The 25,659-nt window shown below is 41.5% G+C and overlaps 2 protein-coding genes across 2 annotated transcripts; both read left to right on the top strand.

The window, feature by feature from the left end:
* Window positions 1-4,071: 4,071 nt before the first annotated feature.
* On the top strand, window positions 4,072-6,148 carry srxn1 (sulfiredoxin 1 homolog (S. cerevisiae)). Its single transcript, XM_021566164.3, has 2 exons — window positions 4,072-4,438; window positions 4,873-6,148. The coding sequence occupies exons 1-2, from the start codon at window positions 4,118-4,120 to the stop codon at window positions 5,080-5,082; spliced, it is 531 nt and encodes a 176-aa protein (XP_021421839.3). The 5' UTR covers window positions 4,072-4,117; the 3' UTR covers window positions 5,083-6,148.
* A 9,792-nt stretch (window positions 6,149-15,940) lies between these two features.
* On the top strand, window positions 15,941-18,342 carry tcf15 (transcription factor 15). The gene is made up of 2 exons (XM_021566163.3): window positions 15,941-17,093; window positions 17,978-18,342. The coding sequence occupies exons 1-2, from the start codon at window positions 16,605-16,607 to the stop codon at window positions 18,041-18,043; spliced, it is 555 nt and encodes a 184-aa protein (XP_021421838.1). The 5' UTR covers window positions 15,941-16,604; the 3' UTR covers window positions 18,044-18,342.
* The last annotated feature ends 7,317 nt before the right edge of the window (window positions 18,343-25,659 follow it).

Genomic DNA, 25,659 nt, shown 5'->3' with positions numbered 1-25,659 from the left:
TACCTTGTCAGCTCAGGGATTCAATCTTGCAACCTTTCGGTTACTAGTCCAATGCTCTAACCACTAGGCTACCTGTAGCCCCAACATAAAACTAACATACTTAATGCACTATCATATTGTAGTTCAAAGTATTTATGATGATTTAATGCAGTGACATGCAGTGACATGCAGTGACATGCTCGTCTTTCCAATAAATCATTTCTAATTGTCTCATTTGTGTTATAACCTGACTGGGTTGGAGAAACCAACAATTGTTCTATCGTCCTCACTACTTTGCAGCTTCCCAGTAATACCTGCATAGGTAAAGCACTGAGCGTAGATGTCCTTTTAGTCACCTCAGCAACCTAGCTGGCTCTTTGAAATCCCTACAAAAATATGATTTTTATCGCTCCTAGTACTCCAAGTGTTCTTTGACAGAAAAGGCATTATATCATGTACTAATACTTCACAATTCAAAACATGCACTCACCTCATTATAAAAATGTAGTCACCTAAAGATTCTGCTTGCATATTTATTCTGTTTGTTTATTCTTTTCAACTGTATGACTAATTGCTAAGATTAATGTTAATGAGAGTCAGTTGGGATATGAGTAAATTGACTGCAGGTTCTGATTAAAAGGTGTATTATCTATAGAAGCAGAATATTTACAAAAGTTCCTGTGACATTTCAGTTTGTTTGTTGAACTACACTCCTTAGGGCGCAGGCGGTCTAAGGCACTGCATCTCAGTGCTAGAGGCGTCACTACAGACAACCTGGTCACTACAGGCAACCCAGCCGTGATTGGGAGTCCCGTAGGGCGGCGCACAATTGTCCCAGCGTTGTCTGGGTTTGGCTGGTGTAGGCAGTCATTGTAAATAAGAATTTGTTCTTAACTGACTTGCCTAGTTAAATAAATAAATATCGATATATATATATATAAAGGATAAATATCAGCGCTTTGAAATTTTGCTTTGAAATGTCTCTCCATCATGTTGAGAAGTGACACAATTAACTTTGGTGAAATAACTTATTTTCATTCACAGCAAATGTATTTTTTATGATTTGTATAGTAATGCAATAATGCATAATAATCCAACTCCATAGTTTTTCCTTTGTCACTTAACAAATCAGATAACTGAGACCGCTTGGTATCAGGGTCGTTCCACGAAATGAGTACCTTTTGTGTCCCTTTGATATTTTAAGTAGAAATTGTGCAACAATATTGAATGAATAGCCTGTTATATTCAATGAAGTGCGTTTCAATATAGACCACATGGAGAATTCAATAAACTATTTTGACATGTCCGTCCATGCACCCCTCTGTTACTTCCAGGAAGATTTTAACCCACATAACCCCAACATTTCCCCAAGTTTTCACCATTATTGTAAAACCTTTGTTATTTTGTTGCTTTGACAAATTCATTTCTGAAGATTATTATTTATTTAATGTGATTATTCATTCATTTTAAGGTCAACCAATTCAGAACAATCCTTGTCCTGCAATGAAACATTATTGTAGAGTTTATAGTTACGTGATGCCTCAAACCCTATTACGGGGGATTAGTCACTAGTTTACTGGTGCTCTTCCATGACCTCCCTAGGAGGGGTGTGTCTCTTGAGGGGGTTGAATCACTGACGTGATCTTCCTGTCTGGGCTGGGGCCCATCTCGGGTTCGTGCCGTGGGGGAGATCTTTGTGGGCTATACTCAGCCTTGTCTCAGGGCAGTACTGTAAGTTGGTGGTTTGAAGATATCCCTCTAGTGTGTGGGGGCTGTGCTTTGGTAAAGTGGGTGGGTTATAGCCTGCCTGGTTGGCCTTGTCCGGGGTTATTGTCAGACGGGGCCACAGCGTCTCCCTACCCCTCCTGTCTCAGCCTCCAATATTTATGATGTAATAGTTTATCTGTCGCGGGGCTAAGGTCAGTCTGTTATATCTGGAGTATTTCTCCTGTCTTATCCGGTGTCCTGTGTGAATTTAAGTACGCTCGCTCTAATTCTCTTTCTCTCCCTCTCCCTCCCCTCCCGGAGGACCTGAGCCCTGGGACCTTGCCTCAGGACTACCAGGCCTAATGTCTCCTTGCAGTCCTCAGTCCACCTGGTCGTGCTGCTGCTCCAGTTTCAATTGTTCTGCCTGCAGCTATGGAACCCTGACCTGTTCACCGGACGTGCTACCTTGTCCCGGACCTGCTGTTTTGACTCTCTCTGAATGCTCGGCTGACATTTACTCCTGAGGTGCTGACCTGTTGCACCCTCTACAACCACTGTGATTATTATTATTATTATTATTATTATTATTATTATTATTATTTGACCCTGCTGGTCATCTATGAACGTTTGAACATCTGGGACATATACTGTTATAATCTCAACCCGGCACAGCCAGAAGAGGACTCGCCACCCCTCAGAGCCTGGTTCCTCTCTAGGTTTCTTCCTAGGTTCCTTCCTTTCTAGGGAGTTTTTCCTAGCCACCGTGCTTCTACATGTGCATTGCTTGCTGTTTGGGGTTTTAGCATGAGTTTCTGTATAGCACTTTGTGAAATCGGCTGCTGTAAAAAGGTCTTTATAGATACATTTGATTGATTACATTCCCCACATACCTTCAAAAGTATTCAGCATTCATAATTGATTTGAAAAACACAATTTCTACCATAATTTCTCGTAATAAAAAAAGTTAAGAGAAAAATCATCCCCTGTCGAACAAATAAAAATGTTGATCTTTGGAAAATGTCTCCTATATCTGCCGTGTCTATTACACATGTTGCAATAAAAAAAAATTGCGACATTGCTTTTGTTGAATGAACCCGGGTTAATGGAAACCTGTGCCTACTGGCACGATCAGCAGGCTAGAATGGCGTCTTTTTGTAGGCACTAACTCCACCATGGTTTGTTGGACAAAACCTACGAAGAAAATGAATGGCTTTTTGGTAGGGTTTTTAGATAAATGAAAATAAGGGATGTGTTAAACACAGGTTTAGGAGATTTTATACGTTTTGTTCTATGAGATAATCTTCATCAGCTAACATCACTTTTTGTGAATTTTGAAGAATTTATGTTAAAATATTTTAAAAAACAAATCCCATAAAGGCTTCATAATGGTTATGTTAATTGACTGCTAGTGCCTCATAGAACAACACGTATAAAATATCATAAACCTGTGTTAACCTCAGACCTTATTTTTAGCATTTATTCAGAAACCCTATTCTTTCCCATTCATTTTTCCCATAGGGATGGATGAACGAACCAGAAGTAACTAATTTCTGGGTTTTAGGACTACAAGCAAATATTTTTAATAACTGACACAAGATTAACGACAGGCTCTGGTCACAATGGGAACAAATTAATCATAGTGGCCGGAACAAGCAAAAAGGTTGGAAGAGTCAAGCACGAGCTAGTGAGATCCTATTGGTGTGATCTAGCATTTATTTGCATATTTCCGTTAGAGAACGCCTACTGTAAAGTGCGCGTGTGCAAAAACTAAATTCTCCCTCACACTCCTAAACAACGCAACTTTTTTTCAACTTTGGAAAAGTGTAAAGTCTACAAAACGCAGTCCACTCTGTTTACTACAATTTGTAATTTTGGCAACAAAACTGTGTGGAGATCAAATGTTTCTTCAATGAGAAAATGTGCACAATGTCGTGCAAAATCCATCTTCTCGCATGCTGGCCACTGGGCTTCCTCTCATCACCATATTTGGTAATGAGTGGAAACGCCAACTGGATGATTCACATTTACACAGCCTGTAAAATATCTGGCTCATTGTGCTACAAACTGGCGACACAGATAGAACAATGATCCAGATATTTCACCAAATATGGTGATGAGAGGAAGCCGAGTGCCCGACATTAATGTTAATTTTCTCATCAATGAAACGTTGAATCTCAATACAGTTTTCTGTCCCAAAACTACAATCTGTTACGAACAGAGTTGTGTAGATTTTACCCTTTGCCAGGGCGAATTTAGTTATTGAACACGAGCACTTCACAGAGTAGGCGTTACCTAACGGAAACATGAAAATATGCTAGAACGCGCCAATAGAATATCGCTAGCTCGTGCTTGACTCCGCCCCTCCTTGTTTGTTATGTTCACTGTGACTAATCTGTTCCCATTGGAAACGGTGATATCCTGGGTTACGACAATGGTGTTGGCGAATGGAAAGCTGCATGCGCCACTACGCATGAGTTTACACCACTTCCTCGTTTACAAAACCGTACGGCTCCAACTAAATTACACATTTCGATTGTTAAGGAGTGGGTGCAGTGGAAACCACACATGTTTACATATCAGACAGTTGAACATCTCTCGTAATAGAATGGACAGTGAGAAGAACATTGAAAATAGGTCTATTCACTCGGACAACGTCGAGGAAGTTCATAACGTGCCAATGGAAGTTATCATACGACCAATCCCTCCTCTACTAGATGAGTCCAAAGTTCAGAGCCTTATGGGTACAATCCAGGTAAAAATGTGTCCTACTTCTGCCAAGATCAAACCATAGATTTCAGATAAGTGCTGATGTTAAAACAGATTGCAGCAAGAACATTGTGAAGATTATCTTGTTGATTGGGAAACATCTGACAGTATTTGTAAGCCTTAAACCCTCTAGGGGGAATTACATTTTTTCCATGTTTAATGTATCAAAAGCAGGTTAGCGTTTTTCGTCATGAATCTTGTTCTGGAAGCAGCTCTGCAGATTGCCTGACAATCAGACTGATACCTCTGGTTCACGGTCTGAGATTATTAATGCCATTAATTTGTTTGGTCATTTTCACCAGACAAGCAAGAGTGCTGAATAAAATCGTATTTTAACTTACTTTAAGGTTGTCTGTGTGGTTGGTCTTATTGCAGGTAAGAATGTGCGACAATATCCTCACTTATTATTTTTCCTCATAGGAATCTACAGACATCAGCATTGTTCCTCCTATTGATATACTCTGGATCAAGGGCAGGGAAGGAGGGAATTACTACTACTCCTTTGGAGGCTGTCACCGGTTTGAGGCATACAAACGGTTGAAAATGAACACCATTCCAGCAAAGATCTTCAAATCAAATGTTGCAGACCTACGCACTTACTTGGGCTCTTCAACCCCAGACCTACATTGAAGTTGGGGCGGTAGGGTAGCCTAGCGGTTAGAGTGTTGTACTAGTAACAAAAAGGTTGCAAGTTCAAATCCCTGAGCTGACAAGGTACAAATCTGTCGTTCTGCCCCTGAACAAGGCAGTTGAAAATAAGAATTTGTTCCTAGTGAAATAAAGGTAAAAAAAAATGTTTAATTAACTGAGGACTGTTTTTGAGTCATAGTCAGTATGGGGACTGTAGATGTGGGTATACTCTACACGGAGTGTACAAAACATTAGGAACACCTGCTCTTTCCATGAGACAGACTGACCAGGTGAAAGCTATGATCCCTTATTGATGTCACTTGTTAAATCCACTTCAATCAGTGCAGATGAAGAGGAGGAGACAGGTTAAAGAAGTATTTTTAAGCCTTGAGACAATTGAGACATGGGTTGTGTATGTGTGCCATTTAGAGCGTGAATGGGCAAAACAAAATATTTAAGTGGTAGTAGATGCCTGGTGCACCAACTTGAGTGTGTCAAGAACTGCAACGCTGCTGTTTTTTTTTTACGCTCAACAGTTTCCAGTGTGTATCAAGAATGGTCCACCACCCAAAGGACATCCAGCTAACTTGACACAACTGTGAGAAGCATTGGCATTAATATGGGCCAACATCCCTGTGGAATGCTTTTGACACCTTGTAGAGTCCATGCCCTGACGAATTAAGGCTGTTCTGAGTAGAAAAGGGGAGTCAATATTAGGGATGTGTTCCTAATGTTTTGTACACTCAGTGTATTGGGATCAGGGGTTTCAGTCATAATTGTTTGTAAGTACTGGCCAGCAGGTGGAGATGTGACTGTTTTATATCATGCCATTAAATTAATTTCCCTCATGTATCACTTTAGACGCCGAAAGCTGGAACATTATATTTCCACACACAAATAGCCCCAATTATACATCATGTATAGAATTAAAAAAAAGATTCATGAAGAGATTAACTTAATTTGAAGTTGTAAACTTGCTTGTATTCTATTCTGGCTGGTGTTTCTATCTGCAATGTAAATGTTAAGTTAAATGATTATGATGCAATTAAAGACAGTGTAAAGTCAACAACAAGACATAAATAATTTATTGAAGTCAATGGAAGATTTGAACGAAAACCTGAGTTAACCACACAAATCTAAAGTCAGAATATGGCCCTGCGTCTCCATTAGTCCGTGATATGAGCTCATGGACAGGATGACAAGAAGATGTCAAGGGTCAGATTCCATAAGAACAGAGTGCCTCCAAGCTCCAGACTTACTGAAAAAATAGTTTTTTTAAAAACAGGATTAACTCGCGCCACACTACAGGATGCTATTTTGAGGTATGCATGCCCCCTTCCTCTCTGTGGCTGGCCATTGGTCTTACCCAGCCAACCGAAGTCTGTAAAAAGGACGCCTTTTGTTAACCTCGTAACCTCCTCTAGGTTGTGTTTGCCATAGTGGGCGAGGGATGAGGAGTATTTTTAGCTTTCTCAGGGGATGTGTGGCCGAAGGTGAATTCATAAGGAAGAAAACCTTCACAACAAGGCCCCATTTTTCTTTTGCTCTTTGATTTCTAAATATGTCTTGACATATTTCTGTCTAATGGGGTCATTTCTGGATGTTATTTATGTCCATTTAGGGGCAATAGTTCTGTATATCTCTAGAGAAAAAAGTTCAGTATAGTCTCTTCAAGAACAAAGAAGTGCATCACTTTGGTATGCAGGTTTATGTACAGTTGAAGTCGGAAGTTTGCCAAATACATTTAAACTCAGTTTTTCACAATTCCTGACATTTAATCCCAGTAAAAATGACCTGTCTTTGGCCAGTTAGGATCACCAGTTTATTTTAAGAATGTGAAATGTCAGAATAATAGTAGAGAGAATAATTTATTTAAGCTTTTATTTCTTTCATCACATTCCCAGTGGGTCAGAAGTTTACATAGACTCAATTGGTATTTGGTAGCATTGCCTTTAAATTGTTTAACTTGTGTCAAACGTTTCAGGTAGCCTTCCATAAGCTTCCCACAATAAGTTGGATGAATTTTGGCCCATTCCTCCTGACAGAGCTGGTGTAACTGAGTCAGTTTTGTAGTCCTCCTTACTCGCACACACTTTTTCAGTTCTGCCCACACATTTTCAATAGGATTGAGGTCAGGGCTTTGTGATGGCCACTCCAATACCTTGACTTTGTTGTCCTTAAGCCATTTTGCCACAACTCTGTAAGTATGCTTGGGGTCTTTGTCCATTTGGAAGACCCATTTGCGACCAAGCTTTAACTTCCTGATTGATGTCTTGAGATGTTGCTTCAATATATCCACCTAATTTTACTTAATCATGATGCCATCTATTTTGTGAAGTGCACCAGTCCCTCCTGCAGCAAAGCACCCCCACAACATGATGCTGTCACCCCCGTGCTTCACGGTTGGGATGGTGTTCTTCGGCTTGCAAGCCTCGCCCTTTTTCCTCCAAACATAACAATGGTCATTATGGCCAAACAGTTATATTTTTTGTTTCATCAGACCAGAGAACATTTCTCCAAGAAGTACCATCGAAATCAAATCAAATGTATTTACAGTGCCTTGCGAAAGTATTCGGCCCCCTTGAACTTTGCGACCTTTTGCCACATTTCAGGCTTCAAACATAAAGATATAAAACTGTATTTTTTTGTGAAGAGTCAACAACAAGTGGGACACAATCATGAAGTGGAATGACATTTATTGGATATTTCAAACTTTTTTAACAAATCAAAAACTGAAAAATTGGGCGTGCAAAATTATTCAGCCCCTTTACTTTCAGTGCAGCAAACTCTCTCCAGAAGTTCAGTGAGGATCTCTGAATGATCCAATGTTGACCTAAATGACTAATGAGGATAAATACAATCCACCTGTGTGTAATCAAGTCTCCGTATAAATGCACCTGCACTGTGATAGTCTCAGAGGTCCGTTAAAAGCGCAGAGAGCATCATGAAGAACAAGGAACACACCAGGCAGGTCCGAGATACTGTTGTGAAGAAGTTTAAAGCCGGATTTGGATACAAAAAGATTTCCCAAGCTTTAAACATCCCAAGGAGCACTGTGCAAGCGAAAATATTGAAATGGAAGGAGTATCAGACCACTGCAAATCTACCAATACCTGGCCGTCCCTCTAAACTTTCAGCTCATACAAGGAGAAGACTGATCAGAGATGCAGCCAAGAGGCCCATGATCACTCTGGATGAACTGCAGAGATCTACAGCTGAGGTGGGAGACTCTGTCCATAGGATAACAATCAGTCGTATATTGCACAAATCTGGCCTTTATGGAAGAGTGGCAAGAAGAAAGCCATTTCTTAAAGATATCCATAAAAAGTGTCGTTTAAAGTTTGCCACAAGCCACCTGGGAGACACACCAAACATGTGGAAGAAGGTGCTCTGGTCAGATGAAACCAAAATTGAACTTTTTGGCAACAATGCATGACATTATGTTTGGTGTAAAAGCAACACAGCTCATCACCCTGAACACACCATCCCCACTGTCAAACATGGTGGTGGCAGCATCATGGCTTGGGCCTGCTTTTCTTCAGCAGGGACAGGGAAGATGGTTAAAATTGATGGGAAGATGGATGGAGCCAAATACAGGACCATTCTGGAAGAAAACCTGATGGAGTCTGCAAAATACCTGAGACTGGGACGGAGATTTGTCTTCCAACAAGACAATGATCCAAAACATAAAGCAAAATCTACAATGGAATGGTTCAAAAATAAACATATCCAGGTGTTAGAATGGCCAAGTCAAAGTCCAAACCTGAATCAAATCGAGAATCTGTGGAAAGAACTGAAAACTGCTGTTCCTAAATGCTCTCCATCCAACCTCACTGAGCTCGAGCTGTTTTGCAAGGAGGAATGAGAAAAAATGTCAGTCTCTCGATGTGCAAAACTGATAGAGACATACCCCAAGCGACTTACAGCTGTAATCGCAGCAAAAGGTGGTGCTACAAAGTATTAACTTAAGGGGGCTGAATAATTTTGCACGCCCAATTTTTCAGTTTTTGATTTGTTAAAAAAGTTTGAAATGTCCAATAAATGTCATTCCACTTCATGATTGTGTCCCACTTGTTGTTGATTCTTCACAAAAAAATACAGTTGTATATCTTTATGTTTGAAGCCTGAAATGTGGCAAAAGGTCGCAAAGTTCAAGGGGGCCGAATACTTTCGCAAGGCACTGTATATAGCCCTTCGTACATCAGCTGATATCTCAAAGTGCTGTACAGAAACCCAGCCTAAAACCCCAAACAGCAAGCAATGCAGGTGTAGAAGGACGGTGGCTAGGAAAAAATAAAAAATAATAAAACACCAAGATAAGGGTCTCCATCCATATCTCTAGTCTTTGCAAGCTCAGACCTGCCTCTTCGCCTCCCTCTGCAGCCATGGAGGAAGTGAAGGGAGACTGGGGGCAGCTTTTGCTGAATAGATCTAAAGGACTAAATTTCTCCAAATAATCGTCGCGTGTGAGACGATTTCCTGTTGCTCCCTCACTGCCTGGAAGTAACCATATCCTCACAGGGTTCTTGACACGCAAAATCCTTGTTCATAATTTTTTTCCTTAACGTCCATGGCCTTTAGAGATTGCACCTGTTACTTTAGGGGGTTCATTCCATGGGTGCTAGATGCTGTATCTTTGAGGTTTTATAAACGATATGTGGATCAGGTGGAAAGTTGAAGGAAGTGTTTATGTAGAGAAAGTGTGGTCCCATTCTTTCTCATTCTTGCTCTAAATAGCCAACAATACATTTTGAATTAGTAATCTCTAGTAATGCAGTGGTTCATGTGTTCTATGATAACTTCTTGATCACTGGTGGGTCTGCAACATGATCCATTCCAGTTGTGAAATAAAAAAAGTTCCTCTAAGAACCATGTAATTTCTCCTTTCCTCCTTGTACCCAACTCCAAACAGGAGTCTTTAATTGCTCTTCTTGATCCTTATTGCCTTGCAGAGTGAGTCTCAATAAAACAGGTGATCAGTGACCTCCGGACGGTAAACCAGCTCACCCATTTGTTCCACTTAGGGAGGGATTACGTCCAAGTCCTTTTGAGGCCTGAGCTGTGTCCTAAATGGCGCCCTATTTCCTATAGGTCTATAGTGCACTCCGTTTGACCAGGGCCCATAGGGCTGTGGTCAAAAGGAGTGCACTATATAGGGAATAGGGTGCCATTTGGATGTAGCCCTGTTTGTTCGGCTGAGGGGTTATGCCTCTCCAGGGCTCCCTATCAGGAATTCCTTCCGACTGCTGGCCACCACAGGCGTGTAATTCATGCCAGACCAGTGTTTCCAATGCCTTCTTGACCGCATTGCAAACTCATGTATAATTCTGCCTTGACTAGAACATTAGACTGATTTTAAACTACAAATGTCAACTGATTTTTTTAACTGTGGTTGTAGGGTATTTACAGTTTAAGATAAGTCACATCTCTATCTTAAAACATATAGTAAGTAGTTGGTCTCTTCTGTAGTCAATACTTACATTTCTATGCCCACTCCATAGTATTGCTTTATCTCCAAAAACAACAACAATGTTGAGATCCTACACTACACATGAATGGGCTTTTGTCCATCTTTAGTTGGTTCCTACGCCTGACCCTTTTTATAGAGTTCAGTGAGACGTAGTGAGGGATGCTCTCTGAAATATATATTTTTGACAGTTTGAGGTTACCTCCTTTCTGACTCTACGCTGCTTCTCAGTTCCCATGTTATTCCCCGGCTGAATAACAGGGGCCTCTGCAGGTGGTGAAACCAATGAGCTGTCACCTCACCACCATGGATAAATGGGAACACTTCCTCCGGATGGACATTAAGAGCCTTGAGAAATCCTGTGAAAAATGTGTGTTGTTCATAAGCATCTCTTAACCAACCCACATGCTGACAATTAAGGCATATTTCAAACACCTCACTATTTTTGTCAATTACCGCGGATTATTTCCATGGATAATAAATTACTCTATTAATTAGTGCTCCCTGTACAATTCCCTGCTTCAATTCTCTTTAGGAAGAAGAGTGTATTTACAGAATGGTATACAGCATATTATATATATTTTTTTACAAACTTATTTTGGGTCAATGGAGGGACTTTGTAGAGGCATTCTGTGCCACTTGGCTTGATGAGGTCATAGTAAAGTAAGAACGTATTTCGTGTCATTGTACTTGTCGTGCCCTGTCCTTAAAATAACACTTAAAATGGTCTCAGTCAGTGCTTCTTTATAGTGGGTTTGAATGTCTGGTGGATCAGCATTGTTGATGCAGCTGAGGCACATATCAGTGGTTTGATGTGTCGGTTGGCAGGCAGGAGGTGGTGGGGACATGTTTGTGAAAGCTGCCCTGGTGACTGGTGGCTGTTTTAAAGTCAGGGTTTCTAGGCTAGCACCCATTTGCCTCAGTCCTCACTTTGTTTTGTCAAAGGTGGCCCCAGAAAGTGGACGGGTGTCCCTGGTTCACCCCTGGACGGTCAGTCGGACATCTGCTCAACGTTTATTTACTCAACACTTCACTTTCTCCCACCGCCCAAGAAAACCCTCTCAGCATGGGGTGAGGGTATGTTAGCTACTGAGGGAGATGGGGTTTAGGAAAGAAATCACTTTTTTTTTTTTTTTAAGTTCACCAAGAAAGAATCGAATTTTGTCCTTGATACAGACTATACCTATTTTTATGAATAATGTTTTATTAACTGTTTACATGTTTTTTTAAATTAATTGTTCGTTCGTGACAGATTATTTATATTGTGTTAGCAAATTTTGAGGCTCAAATTTGAAGGGTTTGGGCGGGGGTTCTCTTCGACATAAGACAGACCTCTCCACCTCACTGACTACAGCTTATTCCACTGGGCCTACAGGAGCTGTTTGTGACAGTGAGAAAACAAACCTCAGTGGATGACAGGACCATAAACTTCAGACAAACATGCCAGTCACGCAGGACCACGTTCCCTCTCTCTTCTCTCTTCAAAAATGTGTAAACCTCTCTTAACTATCTCAGCTCAAAATAATCAATGGAGAAAAGTAAGTATTCAATAAATATAAATAGCCTAGATTAAATTGTGTGATTATCGTTTTGATGATAGCTAAATTATGGGTTTAGTGCTGCACATTTTGGGAAGCACCGAAGTGAAAGGTCACACAATGAATCAAATCAAATGTAATTTGTTCCATGCGCTGAATACAACTGGTGTAGACTTTACCGTGAAATGCTTGCTTACAAGCCTTTCCCAACCAGGCAGTTTAAAAATAATAATACAAATTAAAGTAAAATAGTTACACAAGAGGAATCTCTTAACCATCTACACATAATACCCTATAATGACAAAGTGAAATCAGGTTTTTAGAAATGTTAGCAAATCTATTCAAAATAAAATACCGAAATGTCTCATTTACATAAGTATTCACAACCCTGAATGTTAGAATCACCTTTGGCATCGAGTACAGCTGTGAGTCTTTCTGGGTAAGTCTCTAAGAGCTCTGCACACCAGGAGTCTACAATATTTGTAACTTTTTATTTTATGAATTCTTCAAGCTCTGTCAATTTGGTTGTTGATCATTGCTAGACAGCCATTTTCAAGTATTGCCGTAGATTTTCAAGCCGATTTAAGTCAAAACTGTAACTAGGCCACTCAGGAACATTCAATGTTCACTTGGAAACCAACTCCAGTGTATATTTGTCCTTGTGTTTTAGGTTGTCCTGCTGAAGGATAATTTATCTCCCAGTATCTGTTGGAAAGCAGACTGAACCAGATTTTCCTCTAGGATTTTTCTTATGCTTAGCTGTGCTTAGCTGCATACCCATAACATAATGCAGCCGCCACCATGCTTGAAAATATGAAGAGTGGTACTCAGTGTTGTGTTAGATTTTCCCCAAACATATCACTTTGTATTCAGGACATGAAGTTAATTTCTTTGATACATTCTTTGCAGTTTTACTTTAGTGTCTTATTGCAAACAGGAAGCATGTTTTGGAATATTTTTTATTCCATACAGGCTTCCTTCTTTTTACTCTGTCATTTAGGTTACTATTGTGGAGTAACTACAATGTTGTTGATCCATCCTCAGTTTTCTTCTATCACAGCCATTAAACTTCAAGTGTTTTAAAGTCACCATTGGACTCGTTGAATTCCCTGAGTGGTTTCCTTTCTCTCCGGCAACTGACTTAGGAAGAATGCCTGTATCTTTGTAGTGACTGGCTATATTGATAGACCATCCAAAACTGTAGAACATTTTGAGGATCCGAGGGCCCAAACCAAATATTTTCAGCCTCCTGAGGGGGAAAAGGTCCTGCCGTGCCCTCTTCATGACTGTGCGGGTGTGTGTGGACCATGTTAAGTCTTTAGTGATGTGCACGCCAAGGAACTTGAAGCTCTCGACCCACTCCACAACAGCCCCGTCAATGTGGATGGGGACATGCTCTCCCCTCTTTCTTCTATAATCTATCATCTACTCTGTAGTCTTACTGAAGTTGAGGGAGAGTTTGTTGTCCTGGCAACACATTGCTAAGTCTCTGATCTCCTCCCTGTAGACTGACTCATCGCCGTCGGTGATCAGGCATAGCACCGTCATGTCGTCAGCAAACTTGATGATGGTGTTGGAGTCGTGCGTGGCCACACAGTCATGGGTGGACAGGGAGGACAGGAGGGGACTAAGCACACACCCCTGAGGGGCCCCCTTATTGAGGGTCAGCGTGGTGGTGTTGTTGCCTACCCTCGCCACCTTGGACCTGCCTGTTAGGAAGTCCAGGGTCCAGTTGCAGATGGAGGGGTTCAGTCCCAGGGTCCCTAGCTTGGTGATGAGCTTGGAGGGAACTGTGGTGTTGAACACTGAGCTGTTGTCTATGAGCATTTTTACATAGTTATTACCCCTCTTATCCAGTTGAGAGAGGGCAGTGTTGGGGCGGTCTGCAAATTGGAGTGGGTCTAGGGTGTCTGGGATGATGGTGTTAATGTGTGTAATGACCAACCTTTCTATGCCCACTTCATAGTATTTTAGATGCAAGTGCTACAGGGCAATAGTAATTTAAGCAGGTTACCTTGGCGCTCTTGGGAACATGGACAATGGTGGTCAGGTTGAAACATGTTGGGATTACAGACTGGGACAAGGACAGATTGATGATGTCTGTGAAGACACCTGACAGCTGGTCTGCGCATGCTTTGAGAACGTGCCCTGGTATTCCGTCTGACCCGGTGGCCTTGTGATTGTTAACCTGTTTAAACGTTTTGCTCACATCGGACAGGGAGAGCGAGATCACACAGTCATCCATAAAAACATGGGCTTTCATGCAAGGCACAGTGTTATATTCCCCGAAGAGAGCATAAAAGGCATTTAGCTCGTTTGGGAGTTCTGCATCGCTGGACAACTCATGGCTGGGTTTCCCTTTGTTTCCCCCGTTATCGTCTGCAAGCCCTGCCACATACGATGAGCGTCAGAGCCGGTGTAATAGGATTCAGCCTTCCTCCTATATTGTCCTTTTGCATGTTTGATGTCTCGTCAGAGGTCGTAGCGGGCTTTCTTGTATGTATCCATGTCTGTCTTTCGTTCATTGTAAGCGGTAACTCTAGCCTTTAGCCCAGTTCGGATATTGCCTGTAATCCATGGTTTTTGATTTGGATACGCTCTTATAGTCACTGTGGGGAAAACATTGTCTATGCACGTATTGATGAAGCCTGTGACTGTTATGGTAAACTCCTCAATGCTATCGAATGAATCCCAGAACATATCACAGTCTGAACTAGCAAAGCAGTCTTGTAGCCTTGTCTTGTAGCTTCTTCCGACCACTTCTGTATTGAGCACATCACAGGTACTTAATGTTTGAACTTTTGTTTGTAAACAGGAAGCAGAAGAATGGAGTCAAGGTCAGATTTGCCAAAGGGAGGATGAGGGAGGGCATTGTTTGCGTTTCTGTGGGTAGAATTAAAGTGGTCTAAAGTTTTAGAAGTCCTAGGGGCGCAGGAGACGTGTTGGTAAAAGTGAGGTAGGACGGTTTTAAGTCTTCCCGTGTTAAAGTCTTAACCCACCGGAAACGCTGCCTCTCGGTGAACGGTTTCTTGTTTTTTTTTATGGCCCCATACAGTTTGTTGAGTGTCAGAGTGGTATTGACTTGTGGGGCGATGTAGACAGCTGTGATAATTACGAATGCGAACTCTCTTGGTAGATAAAATGGTCTGCAGCTTACCATGAGGTATTCTACATCAGGTGAGCAAAAGCTCGAGATCTCCTTCACACTTGAAGCAGAACACCAGTTGTTATTTATGAAAAAACACACTCCACCTCTTTTTGACTACCCCGAAGCCGGCGTCTGATCCTGCGGCTGCATGGAGAATCCACTGAGTACTACGTGCATAGCGTCATCATTCAGCCACGTTTCAGTAAGACATAATATTGCTGCTTTTCAAGTCTCTCTGATAGGAGACTAGAACGAAGCTCATCCATCTTATTCTCGAGTGACTGAACATTTGCCAATAGAACGGAGAGGAGCGCCGTTCAGTTTTCTCTTTGCCTAAATTTCACTAGGACTCCACCTCATCTCCGGCGTCTACACCTGCAGCGTTTTGGTAGCCCATAGAACAAATAATAGGATCCAGTATGAACAGTGGAACAGCTGATTTGGAGTTGAAGACGTATTTGAATTCAAAATTGAGGTGAAACTGGCGATATGATGTCCAGAAGAGCTTGGCGGTCAAATGTGATAATCATATGAACTTTCTGTACAAAAAAAGTAAAGATAAACAAGATAAAAGTCACTATATGGCAAGGTTGGAACTCATAAGATGTTGACCTTCTCAGTCAGTGCCATCTTTATTGTCCTCATTTTAAACAATTAATTAGGCCTATAAGGGTTCATTAGTGATCTATCAAATACATATACTTTTTTTTTTTTTTACTGTTGACAACATATAAACCGTTTACAGCCACCTTTAAATTGTACCTTAATGTAAAGGGTTACCAAAAGAAATTGTACTTTTAAACTGTGATATGCATAATAATAATACATTTACCATGCATGACTATAACAACCTTATTGTATTAAAATATTAATTGCCAGGCTACTTATTATTGACAATAATAAATGGTATTACTATCATTACAGACCTATTAATTATATTATTATTAAACACTTTAAAATCCAATTAAAACCAATTAAATAGACAATACAGGCAATTGAAAAATAAGATGATGAAAAATAGATCGTATTTACTGTAGTAGTCTGCAATAGGCTGGTTATAGGGCCTACATCTCGATTGGAGGCTGAACATTCCATGCACTGAACAACTCCTCCCATCCAACTATAAGAGCTATGTGGGCCGGTACACTGACTATGAGATGCTCAAGACTTTGAAAAAACACGTGGCTGAGGAAAACTAGACATTTAAAACTCGTTTTGGAACTACCATTAGGCCTATTTTAGACATAGGCCAAGTCTACATTAGGCCACCAAGATGCATGCATAGAAGATTAATTCGTTTAGGGATTTGTTTGCTCCTCTTATTTTTTCTTGGGCCATCGTTTTAGAGACCCAGACCCAAAACATTTCGATGATGACCTTTGCCATGCTGCGGCCAATTGCGACTCATCTGATCAGCTACCCGGACCTGAGTATGATGTCCGAGGACGAGGAGAACCGCAGCGAGAGCGACGGCAGCTCGGATCAGAGCTATGGATGCTGCGCAGCCGCGGACAAACGGCGGAGGATTTCTCTAAAGTCGGGAGGCAGCAGTGTTGTCATTGTGAAACAGCGGAACGCAGCCAATGCCAGGGAGCGCGACCGAACCCAAAGTGTCAACACTGCATTTACTGCACTTCGGACTCTAATACCCACTGAGCCAGTGGACAGAAAGCTCTCCAAGATTGAGACGCTTCGCCTAGCATCAAGCTACATCTCCCACCTCGCCAACACCCTGCTGCTCCGTGACGGGAATGGAGATGGACAACCTTGTCTTGGCGCGGTTTACGCGCAAGGAGAGAGCAGAGGAAAGCAGCCTCGCACCATCTGCACCTTCTGTTTGAGCAACCAAAGAAAAGGGGTAATTCAATGCGTTTTATAAAAAAATATTGTCCACAATTCAAGTGGAAAAGGTTTAGATCAGTGAAGAAAACAATAGCTTGAAAACATGGCTGAACGTCAGGCAAATAGCAATCCAATTATAGACAGGCCCTGCCTATCACGTTGTTGGGAAGTAATATGGAATTATTTGTTTTTGGAAGACTTACATTTGACACTGATTGACATTTCCAAATTATTATTTGTTCTATTCTGTATCGAAATCTTCGCGCGTAAAATAATATTTCCCCCATCTTCGCACGTAAAACAATATTTCCCCCATCTTCGCACGAGGCGTCATTATGCCCATACTGAGGGGTCAGCGCGACCCCTAAATTTGATAAATGTGATTTAACTATTTCTTTAACGTTTCTTTTACAATGTGTTTTAATTCATTCAAGGATATTGAATTTGTTCATCGGTGTTTCCTCAAGATGACGCCTCTTTCTTCCACTGCCATTGTTTCATGTAATTAGCATTTTGAAGAACTAAATATTTAAAATATATAGGATAGCCTATTATTTTGTAAAAAGAAAACGTACATTGTTTGCACAAGTTTTTTAATTGATTTGAATGTATGCCTAATGCAATATTCAATACACATTTATAACAGAATAGTATTACATTTATGTAATACACTTTAAGTAACCTTAAATCAGTGGCGCTCATACTATATCAGCATCGCCATCATTATTATCATTGTCATCATCATCATTATTATCATTGTCATCATTGTCATCATTATTACCATATACTGTATACTGTTGTTTATGTTTTGTTGTTGTTGTTGGTTGTGGTGATATGCAGTGCCATTTGGAAGTTGTTCACTTATTAATTGTCCCCAAAAATGTGCTTTCTTTTTTCCAGATAAAGGATAGCAAAGACTGTCTGAAGATGCGAGGCGTTGATTCTCTGAGGGTGAACCGCAGATAGAAGACCGTGAAACACAACAGCAAGAACCAGAACCAGAACTCCTCATCCACAAACTCAGGGAACACTAAAAGCAGGCCATAACAGAACCATTCTCATCATGCTGGAGAACATTATATAACAAGAGACTATTTATGCTTGAGAGAATGCCGTGAGAGGCATGGAACAAACCAGTGTCCAATGTGAAGCCTTTAACAAATGCAGTGCATTTATAGATAGAGAAATTATAGATGTGTATATTTGTGTGATATTTGTGTTGTACATGTATTACATTTTGAAATAAAACAATTGTTTTATCTGAATGAAATTTCTCCTAGTAGTTTTCTTTCCTTTGAACACGTGTGTATATCCCTCCTTTGTTGTTGCAGTTAAGATTCATTTAAAGACACATATGACAGACCTATTCACTTGATTCCTTGTCTAGTTCATGCCAGGGCACAGAAAAACAGGAAAACGTTGAGACTGAGATTTGAGGACTTTTCCATATTTATTCTTTATGTTGCTAAGGATTTCCTCATGGCAACCCCTGTGCCAGAGCAGATGGCAGACGGTCAGTTAGGGCACAAGGTTACAATGTCATGAGAAATGTCACATTGACTAAAACAGCATTTACAATTAAAGCATGTAGGGTCGGGTATTGATTGTAAATGTTTGTGTTAATGCAATGTAAAACTATAAAAGCTTTGGAGGTGGTACAATCATTTATGTGTGTGTACTGTATGGTCCAAGAACATGACATTTACTGCATTCAAAACAAAACCCCGGGAAAATGAGTCCAACAGTTTAAGAGTACAAAATAAGGTTAACATCCTCAAGAGAATTAAGCTGGGCGCCATCGTCTGCTGGGTGGCATGTCCAAGAGGCTTGCCAATAAATACCTCTAATGGCAGGTTTATTTGGTCTTAACAGTTACACAGGAAAGATAAGGAGAAAGGAACCCTCTACATTAAGCACTTATCTAGATATCCTTGATTAGACTCAAATCTATTTCAGTTTCAGTCAAACAATCAGGAGCTCAATTTAAAGTTTTTTTTTTCTCTCTCTCTCTCTCTCTCTCTATTCAATTTCAATTTAAGGGGCTTTATTGGCATGGGAAACATATGTTTACATTACTGAAGCAAGTGAAGTAGATAATAAACAAAAGTAAAATAAACAATAACAAATTAACAGTAAACATTACACTCACAAAAGTTCCGAAAGAATAAAGACATTTCAAACGTCATATTATGTCTATATACAGTGTTGTAATGATGTGCAAATAGTTAAAGTACAAAAGGGAAATAAATACAAATAAATAGAGGTTGTATTTACAATGGTGTTTGTTCTTCACTGGTTGCCCTTTTCTTGTGGCAACAGGTCACAAATCTTGCTGCTGCAATTGCACACTGTGTTTTTTTTACCCATTATATATGGAAGTTCATAAAAATATGATTGTTTTCGAATTCTTTGTGAGTCTGTGTAATTTGAGGGAAATATGTGTCTCTAATATGGTCATACATTTGGCAGGAGGTTAAGAAGTGCAGATCAGTTTCCACCTCATTTTGTGGGCAGTGTGCACATAGCCTGTCTTCTCTTGAGAGCCAGGTCTGCCTTCGGCTGCCTTTCTCAATAGCAAGGCTATGCTCACTGAGTCTGTACATAGTCAAATATTTCCATAATTTTGGGTCAGTCACAGTGGTCTGTTATTCTGCTACTGTGTACTCTCTGTTTAGGGCCAAATACTATTCTAGTTTGCTCCGTTTTTTTGTAAATTCTATACAATTTGTCAAGTAATTATCTTTTTGTTTTCTCGTGATTTGGTTGGGTGTAATTGTTTTGCTGTCCTGGGGCTCTGTGGGTTCTGTTTGTGTTTGTGACAGAGCCCCAGGACCAGCTTGCTTAGGGGGCTCTTCTCCGGGTTCATTTCTCTGTAGCTAATCGCTTTGTTATGGAAGGTTTGGGAATCACTTCCTTTTAGGTGGTTGTAGAATTTAATAGCTCTTTTCTGGATTTTGATAATTAGCGGGAATCGCCCTAATTCTGCTCTGCATGCATAAAAGGCAATTGGTTCTATAACTGATTCAAGAAATCAGTAATTGGTATGTCAAATGTTATGTTCCTTTTGATGGCATAGCAGGCCCTTCTTGCCTTGTCTCTCAGATCGTTCACAGATTCGTGGAAGTTACCTGTGACGTTGATGTTTAGGTTGAGGTATGTATACAGTGCCTTGCAAAAATATTCAGCCCCCTTGGCATTTTTCCTATTTTGTTTTGCATTAGAACCTGTAATTTAAATGGATTTTTATCATGTAATGGACATACACAAAATAGTCCATATTGGTGAAGTGAAAATAAAAAAAATAAAACAATTATAAAAAAAAAAAAATGGAAAAGTGGTGCGTGCCTATGTATTCACCCCCTTTGCTATGAAGCCCCTAAATAAGATCTGGTGCAACCAATTACTGTCAGAAGTCACATAATTAGTTGAAAAAATTCCACCTGTGTGCAATCAAATCAAAATCAAAGTTTCACCTTACAGTGAAATGCTTACTTACATGATCTAACCAATAGTGCAAAAAAGGTATTAGGTGAACAATAGGTAAGTAAAGAAATAAAACAGTAAAAAAGACAGGCTATATACAGTACAGCAGTGAGGCTATAGAAGTAGAAATAGAAGCTACATACAGACACCGGTTAGTCAGGTTGATTGAGGTAGTATGTACATGTAGATATGGTTAAAGGGACGATGCATATATGATGAACAGAGAGTAGCAGTAGCGTAAAAGAGTGTAACGGCATTCAGAGGAAGAAGGTGAGGACCAAGATGCAGCATGGTACGTGTTCATATTTATTAAATAGAACTGAACACTAAACACAAAGTAACAAAAGGAATAACCAAAACAGTACGGAACGGTGATACAAACACTAAACAGAAAACAACTACCCACAAAACCCATGTGGGCAAGAGTTACCTAAGTATGGTTCTCAATCAGAGACAACGACAGACAGCTGCCTCTGATTGAGAACCATATCCGGCCAAAAACAAAGAAATATAAAAACATAGACAAAGGAACATAGAATACCCACCCTAGTCACACCCTGGCCAAACCAAAATAGAGAATAAAAAGCCTCTATGGCCAGGGCGTGACAAAGATGGGTTGTCGGGTGGTGGGTGGCGGGACACAATGCAGATAGCCCGGTTAGCCAATGTGGGGAGCACTGGTTGGCCGGCCCAATTGAGGTAGTATGTACATGAATGTATAGTTAAAGTGACTATGCATATATGATGAACATAGAGTAGCATCAGTGTAAAAGAGGGGTTGGGGGGGCACACAATGCAAATAGTCGGGGTAGCCATTTAATTACCTGTTCAGGAGTCTTATGGCTTGGGGGTAAAACTGTTGAGAAGCCTTTTTGTCCAAGACTTGACACTCAGGTACCGCTTGCCGATGGCTAGGGTTTTTGACAATTTTTAGGGCCTTCCTCTGACAGCGCCTGGTGTAGAGGTCCTGGATAGCAGGCAGCTTAGCCCCAGTGATGTACTGGGCTGCTTCACTACCCTCTGCAGTGCCTTGCGGTCAGAGGCCAAGCAATTGCCGTACCAGGCAGTGATGCAACTGTTGCAGCTGTAGAACCTTTTGAGGATCTCAGTACCCATGCCAAATCTTTTTAGTTTTGTGAGGGGGAATCGACTTTGTCGTGCCCTCTTCACGACTTTCTTGGTGTGTTTGGACCATTCTAGTTTGTTGATGATGTGGACACCATGGGACTTGAAGCTCTCAACCTGCTCCACTACAGCCCCATCGATGAGAATGGGGGCGTGCTCGGTTCTCCTTTTCCTGTAGTCCACAATCATCTCCTTAGTCTTGGTTACGTTGAGGGATAGATTGTTATTCTGGCACCACCCAGCCAGGTCTCTGACCTTCTCCCTATAGGTTGTCTCGTCGTTGTCAGTGATCAGGTCTACCACTGTTGTGTCATCGGCAAACTAAATGATGGTGTTGGAGTCGTGCCTGGCCATGCAGTCGTGGGTGAACAGGGAGTACAGGAGGGGACTGAGCACGCACCCCTGAGGAGCTCCAGTGTTGAGGATCAGCGTGGCAGATGTGTTGCTACCTACCCTCACCACCTGGGGGCGGCCCATCAGGAAGTCCAGGATCCAGTTGCAAAGGGAGGTGTTTAGTCCCAGGATCCTTAGCTTAGCGATGAGCTTTGAGGGTACTTTGGTGTTGAACGCTGAGCTGTAGTCAATGAATAGCATTCTCACATTAGTGTTCCTTTTGTCCAGGTGGGAAAGGGCAGTGTGGAGTGCAATAGAGATTGCATCATCTGTGGATCTGTTTGGGCAGTATGCAAATTGGAGTGGGTTTCTGGGATAATGGTGTTGATGTGAGCCATTACCAACCTTTCAAAGCACTTCATGGCTACGGACGTGAATGCTACAGGTTTGTAGTCATTTAGGTAGGTTGCCTTTGTGTTCTTGGGCACAGGGACTATGGTGGTCTGCTTGAAACATGTTGGTATTACAGACTCAATCAGGGACATGTTGAAAATGTCAGTGAAGACACCTGCTAGTTGGTCAGCACATGCCCGGAACACAGGTCCTGGTAATCCGTCTGGCCCGGCAGCTTTGTGTATGTTGACCTGTTTAAAGGTCTTACTCACGTCGGCTACGGAGAGAGTGATCACACAGTCGTCCGGAACAGCTCATGCTCTCATGCATGCCTCGGTGTTGCTTGCCTCGAAGCGAGGGTAGAAGTGATTTAGCTCGTCTGGTAGGCTTGTGTCACTGGGCAGCTCGCGGCTGTGCTTCCCTTTGTAGTATGTAATAGTTTGAAAGCCCTGCCACACAAGACGAGTGTTGGAGCCGGTGTAGTATGATTCAATCTTAGCCCTGTATTGATGTTTTCCCAGAAGTGGTTAGATTCTATGGATTCTTCAGTTACATTGAGCTGATTTCTGACGTGCTGTTACTTCTTTTTCCGTAGTGTATTTCTGTATTTTTTTGTGATTCACAATAGTGAAGGCATAGGCTCAGGTTTTCTCAATGGATAGGTTTCTCAATTAATTTCTTAGGTTTTTGCATTCTTCATCAATCTCACGCCCTGACAATAGAGATCCTTTTTATGTCTCTATTTTGGTTTGGTCAGGGCATGAGTTGGTGTGGGTATTCTATGTTCTATGTTGTGTAGTTCTATGTTTTGGCCGGGTAGGGTTCTCAATCAGGGACAGCTGTCTATCGTTGCCTCTGATTGAGAACCATACTTAGGCAGCACTTTTTCCCTCCTGTGGTTGTGGGAAGTTGACTTTGTTTATGGCACGTAGCCTTTAGCGGCACGGTTTGCTGTGTAGTGTTTATTGTTTTGTTCGGCGTCTTTTCTAAATAAAAGATTGGTACGCTCACCACGCTGCACCTTGGTCCTCTTCATTCAACGGCCGTGACAATCAAACCATCTGTCATTGTTAATTTTTTAATTTGATTTGGAAGCTGAGAGGTCAAATATACTGTTTAGGTTTTCTACTGCCAAGTTTACACCTTCACTATTACAGTGAAATATTTTGTCCAGGAAATTGTTTAGAAGGGATTGAATTTGTTGTTGCCTGATTGTTTTTTGGTCGATTTCCACACTATTTTCTTTCCATCTATAGCATTTCTTAATATTATTCAGTTCCTTTGGCTTTGATGCCTCATGATTCAGCACAGCTCTGTTCAAGTAGAGTGTGTTTTACTGTGATCTGATAGGGGTGTCAGTGGACTGAATGTGAACGGTTTAAGAGATCTGGGTTGAGGTCAGTGATAAAGTAGTCTACAGTACTATTGCCAAGAAATGAGCTATAGGTGTACCTACCATAGGTGTCCCCTCAAAAGCTACCATTGAGTATGTGAGTATGTACATACCCACCCTCTGACAGAGCTGCAGGAGTTGTGATCTGCTTTTGTTGGTTATGTTGTTGTAGTTGTGTCTAGGGGGGGCATATGGGGGAGGGAATGTTGTCACCCCCAGGTAGGCGTTAGTCCCTCTGTGTGCTTGTCCAGTTCTGGCACTTCTGGCATTTCGGTTACCACAGACCAGTACATGTCCCTGGGCCTGGAAATAGTTGATCTCACCCTCTAGGATGGAGAAGCTGTCATCGTTAAACTATGGGGATTCTATTGGGGGGATATAGGTGGCATGGAGTGGGCAGAAGGGGCATAGGTCTGATATGGGGGGGGTCCAATATAGGGTGTGGCCAGGGTTTGCTTGGGGTGGTCTTAACTGGTTGGGGTGTGGCTGGTGATCTCTTACACACTCGTAATTCCCATTCCATTGTTTCCAATAGCTGTGCCAACACGTTTTTGGTTAAGTCTGTAGATGCATAGCTAAGGATCATGGTTTCTTGTGTTATTCATTGACTGGTGTATTTTTGCAAATCTCACGGTTGCCTTATTTGAAGCCTGGTATCGATTAGTCACGGCAAATAGTAACCCGCACTCTGCTCCGAGACCCTGACACAGCTGTTGGGATGTCAGAGGTATAAATCACTGCAGTGGCCCAATGGAGGAGGAGGGAGCTTAAGAAGTTGGATGTCTTTGTGGAGCAAGAGGGGACAGGGCTAAAGAAGTGCAATAAGACCCTGTTGACATGAAGTCACAGTCCAGGAAAAATGTTGTTGAAATATATACATTGTCCTCGCATGATACCAGGAGGATACTGTGCCCTAATCTTGTTGCCATGGAAAGTTTGGCTAAGTTTGAACCTGTTCAACATGCTGATGGTTTCAGCAGGCAGAGAGTAGACACACAGACACACAAGCTCAGTGCTCACATTCGCTCCTGTCTGGGATCACTTTGAATGAGATTGCAGATGGATCAGAGTGCAGAGCACCGTATGGCTGAGGAAGGCTCCCTGGTGTTGATTGTGGTATATGGAAAGTCAATTTCCAGACAGTAAACAGTTCACACAGGCTTGGGATCCGGGTCCAAGTCCATCCCCTCTCCTATTCTCCTCTCCCCACCTGCCCTGTCAGGGACTCAGCCTAATTTGAATTTTCTGTGCTCAGCCCCTTGTGCTCCGGACCCAGGCCTCCCCAAATTGCTCCCCGAGGCTCCCTCCGGCATGAAGATGTCACAGAGGCACAGGAAGGAAAAACACGCAGGGCCGACCTCTCGGAGCTACTCTCTGTGCGGCAGGCTTTGGGTCAGCTCCAGTCTTGACATCATCCGGCGGTGAGACCCAGATGTACGGCTCTCTGTGGTTCACCTGAATGAACGAAAAAGTGTGTTTTTAAACCAACAAATTCAGGAAGCTTTTCCAGGGATGACAGGGAGAAATTGATGATAACCCTTAAGAGGAAAAAAGGAGAAAAGCAAAGGTAGCAGAATATGGAAGGTCACAAATGGATGGAGTTAAATTTCTGCTTGTGTTTCCCCACTGCCCCCAAAGTATATCCTACAGGAAGACTTTCAGCAGGGGTGAAATGGAGCTAGACAGCACTTCTCACTGAGATAAAAAATAATAATAAAAAAAACAGCCTGCATACTGTGTGTGTTCTATTATCAGTGAACGAGGAGGGAAGAAACAACCAAAAATAAGAAAATCATACTGAGTAACTTTTCAACTTATTTTTCTTAATTTGAGCAACAATTCTTTCAGTGACCCT

The sequence above is a fragment of the Oncorhynchus mykiss genome, chromosome 16 (assembly GCF_057628025.1).
Source record: "Oncorhynchus mykiss isolate SJ-2025 chromosome 16, ASM5762802v1, whole genome shotgun sequence".
NCBI lineage: Eukaryota > Metazoa > Chordata > Actinopteri > Salmoniformes > Salmonidae > Oncorhynchus > Oncorhynchus mykiss.
Note: the sequence above shows the minus strand (reverse complement) of the source record. Positions and strands in the feature narration are given on the sequence as shown.

Bases quoted from the DNA above. Each gene is read 5' to 3' on its own strand.
- tcf15 (XM_021566163.3), top strand. From the start codon at position 16,605: ATGATGACCTTTGCCATGCTGCGGCCAATTGCGACTCATCTGATCAGC. The intron at 17,094-17,977 runs GTAATTCAATGC...TCTTTTTTCCAG, and splicing joins TGAGCAACCAAAGAAAAGGG to ATAAAGGATAGCAAAGACTG.
- srxn1 (XM_021566164.3), top strand. From the start codon at position 4,118: ATGGTGTTGGCGAATGGAAAGCTGCATGCGCCACTACGCATGAGTTTA. The intron at 4,439-4,872 runs GTAAAAATGTGT...TTTTCCTCATAG, and splicing joins GCCTTATGGGTACAATCCAG to GAATCTACAGACATCAGCAT.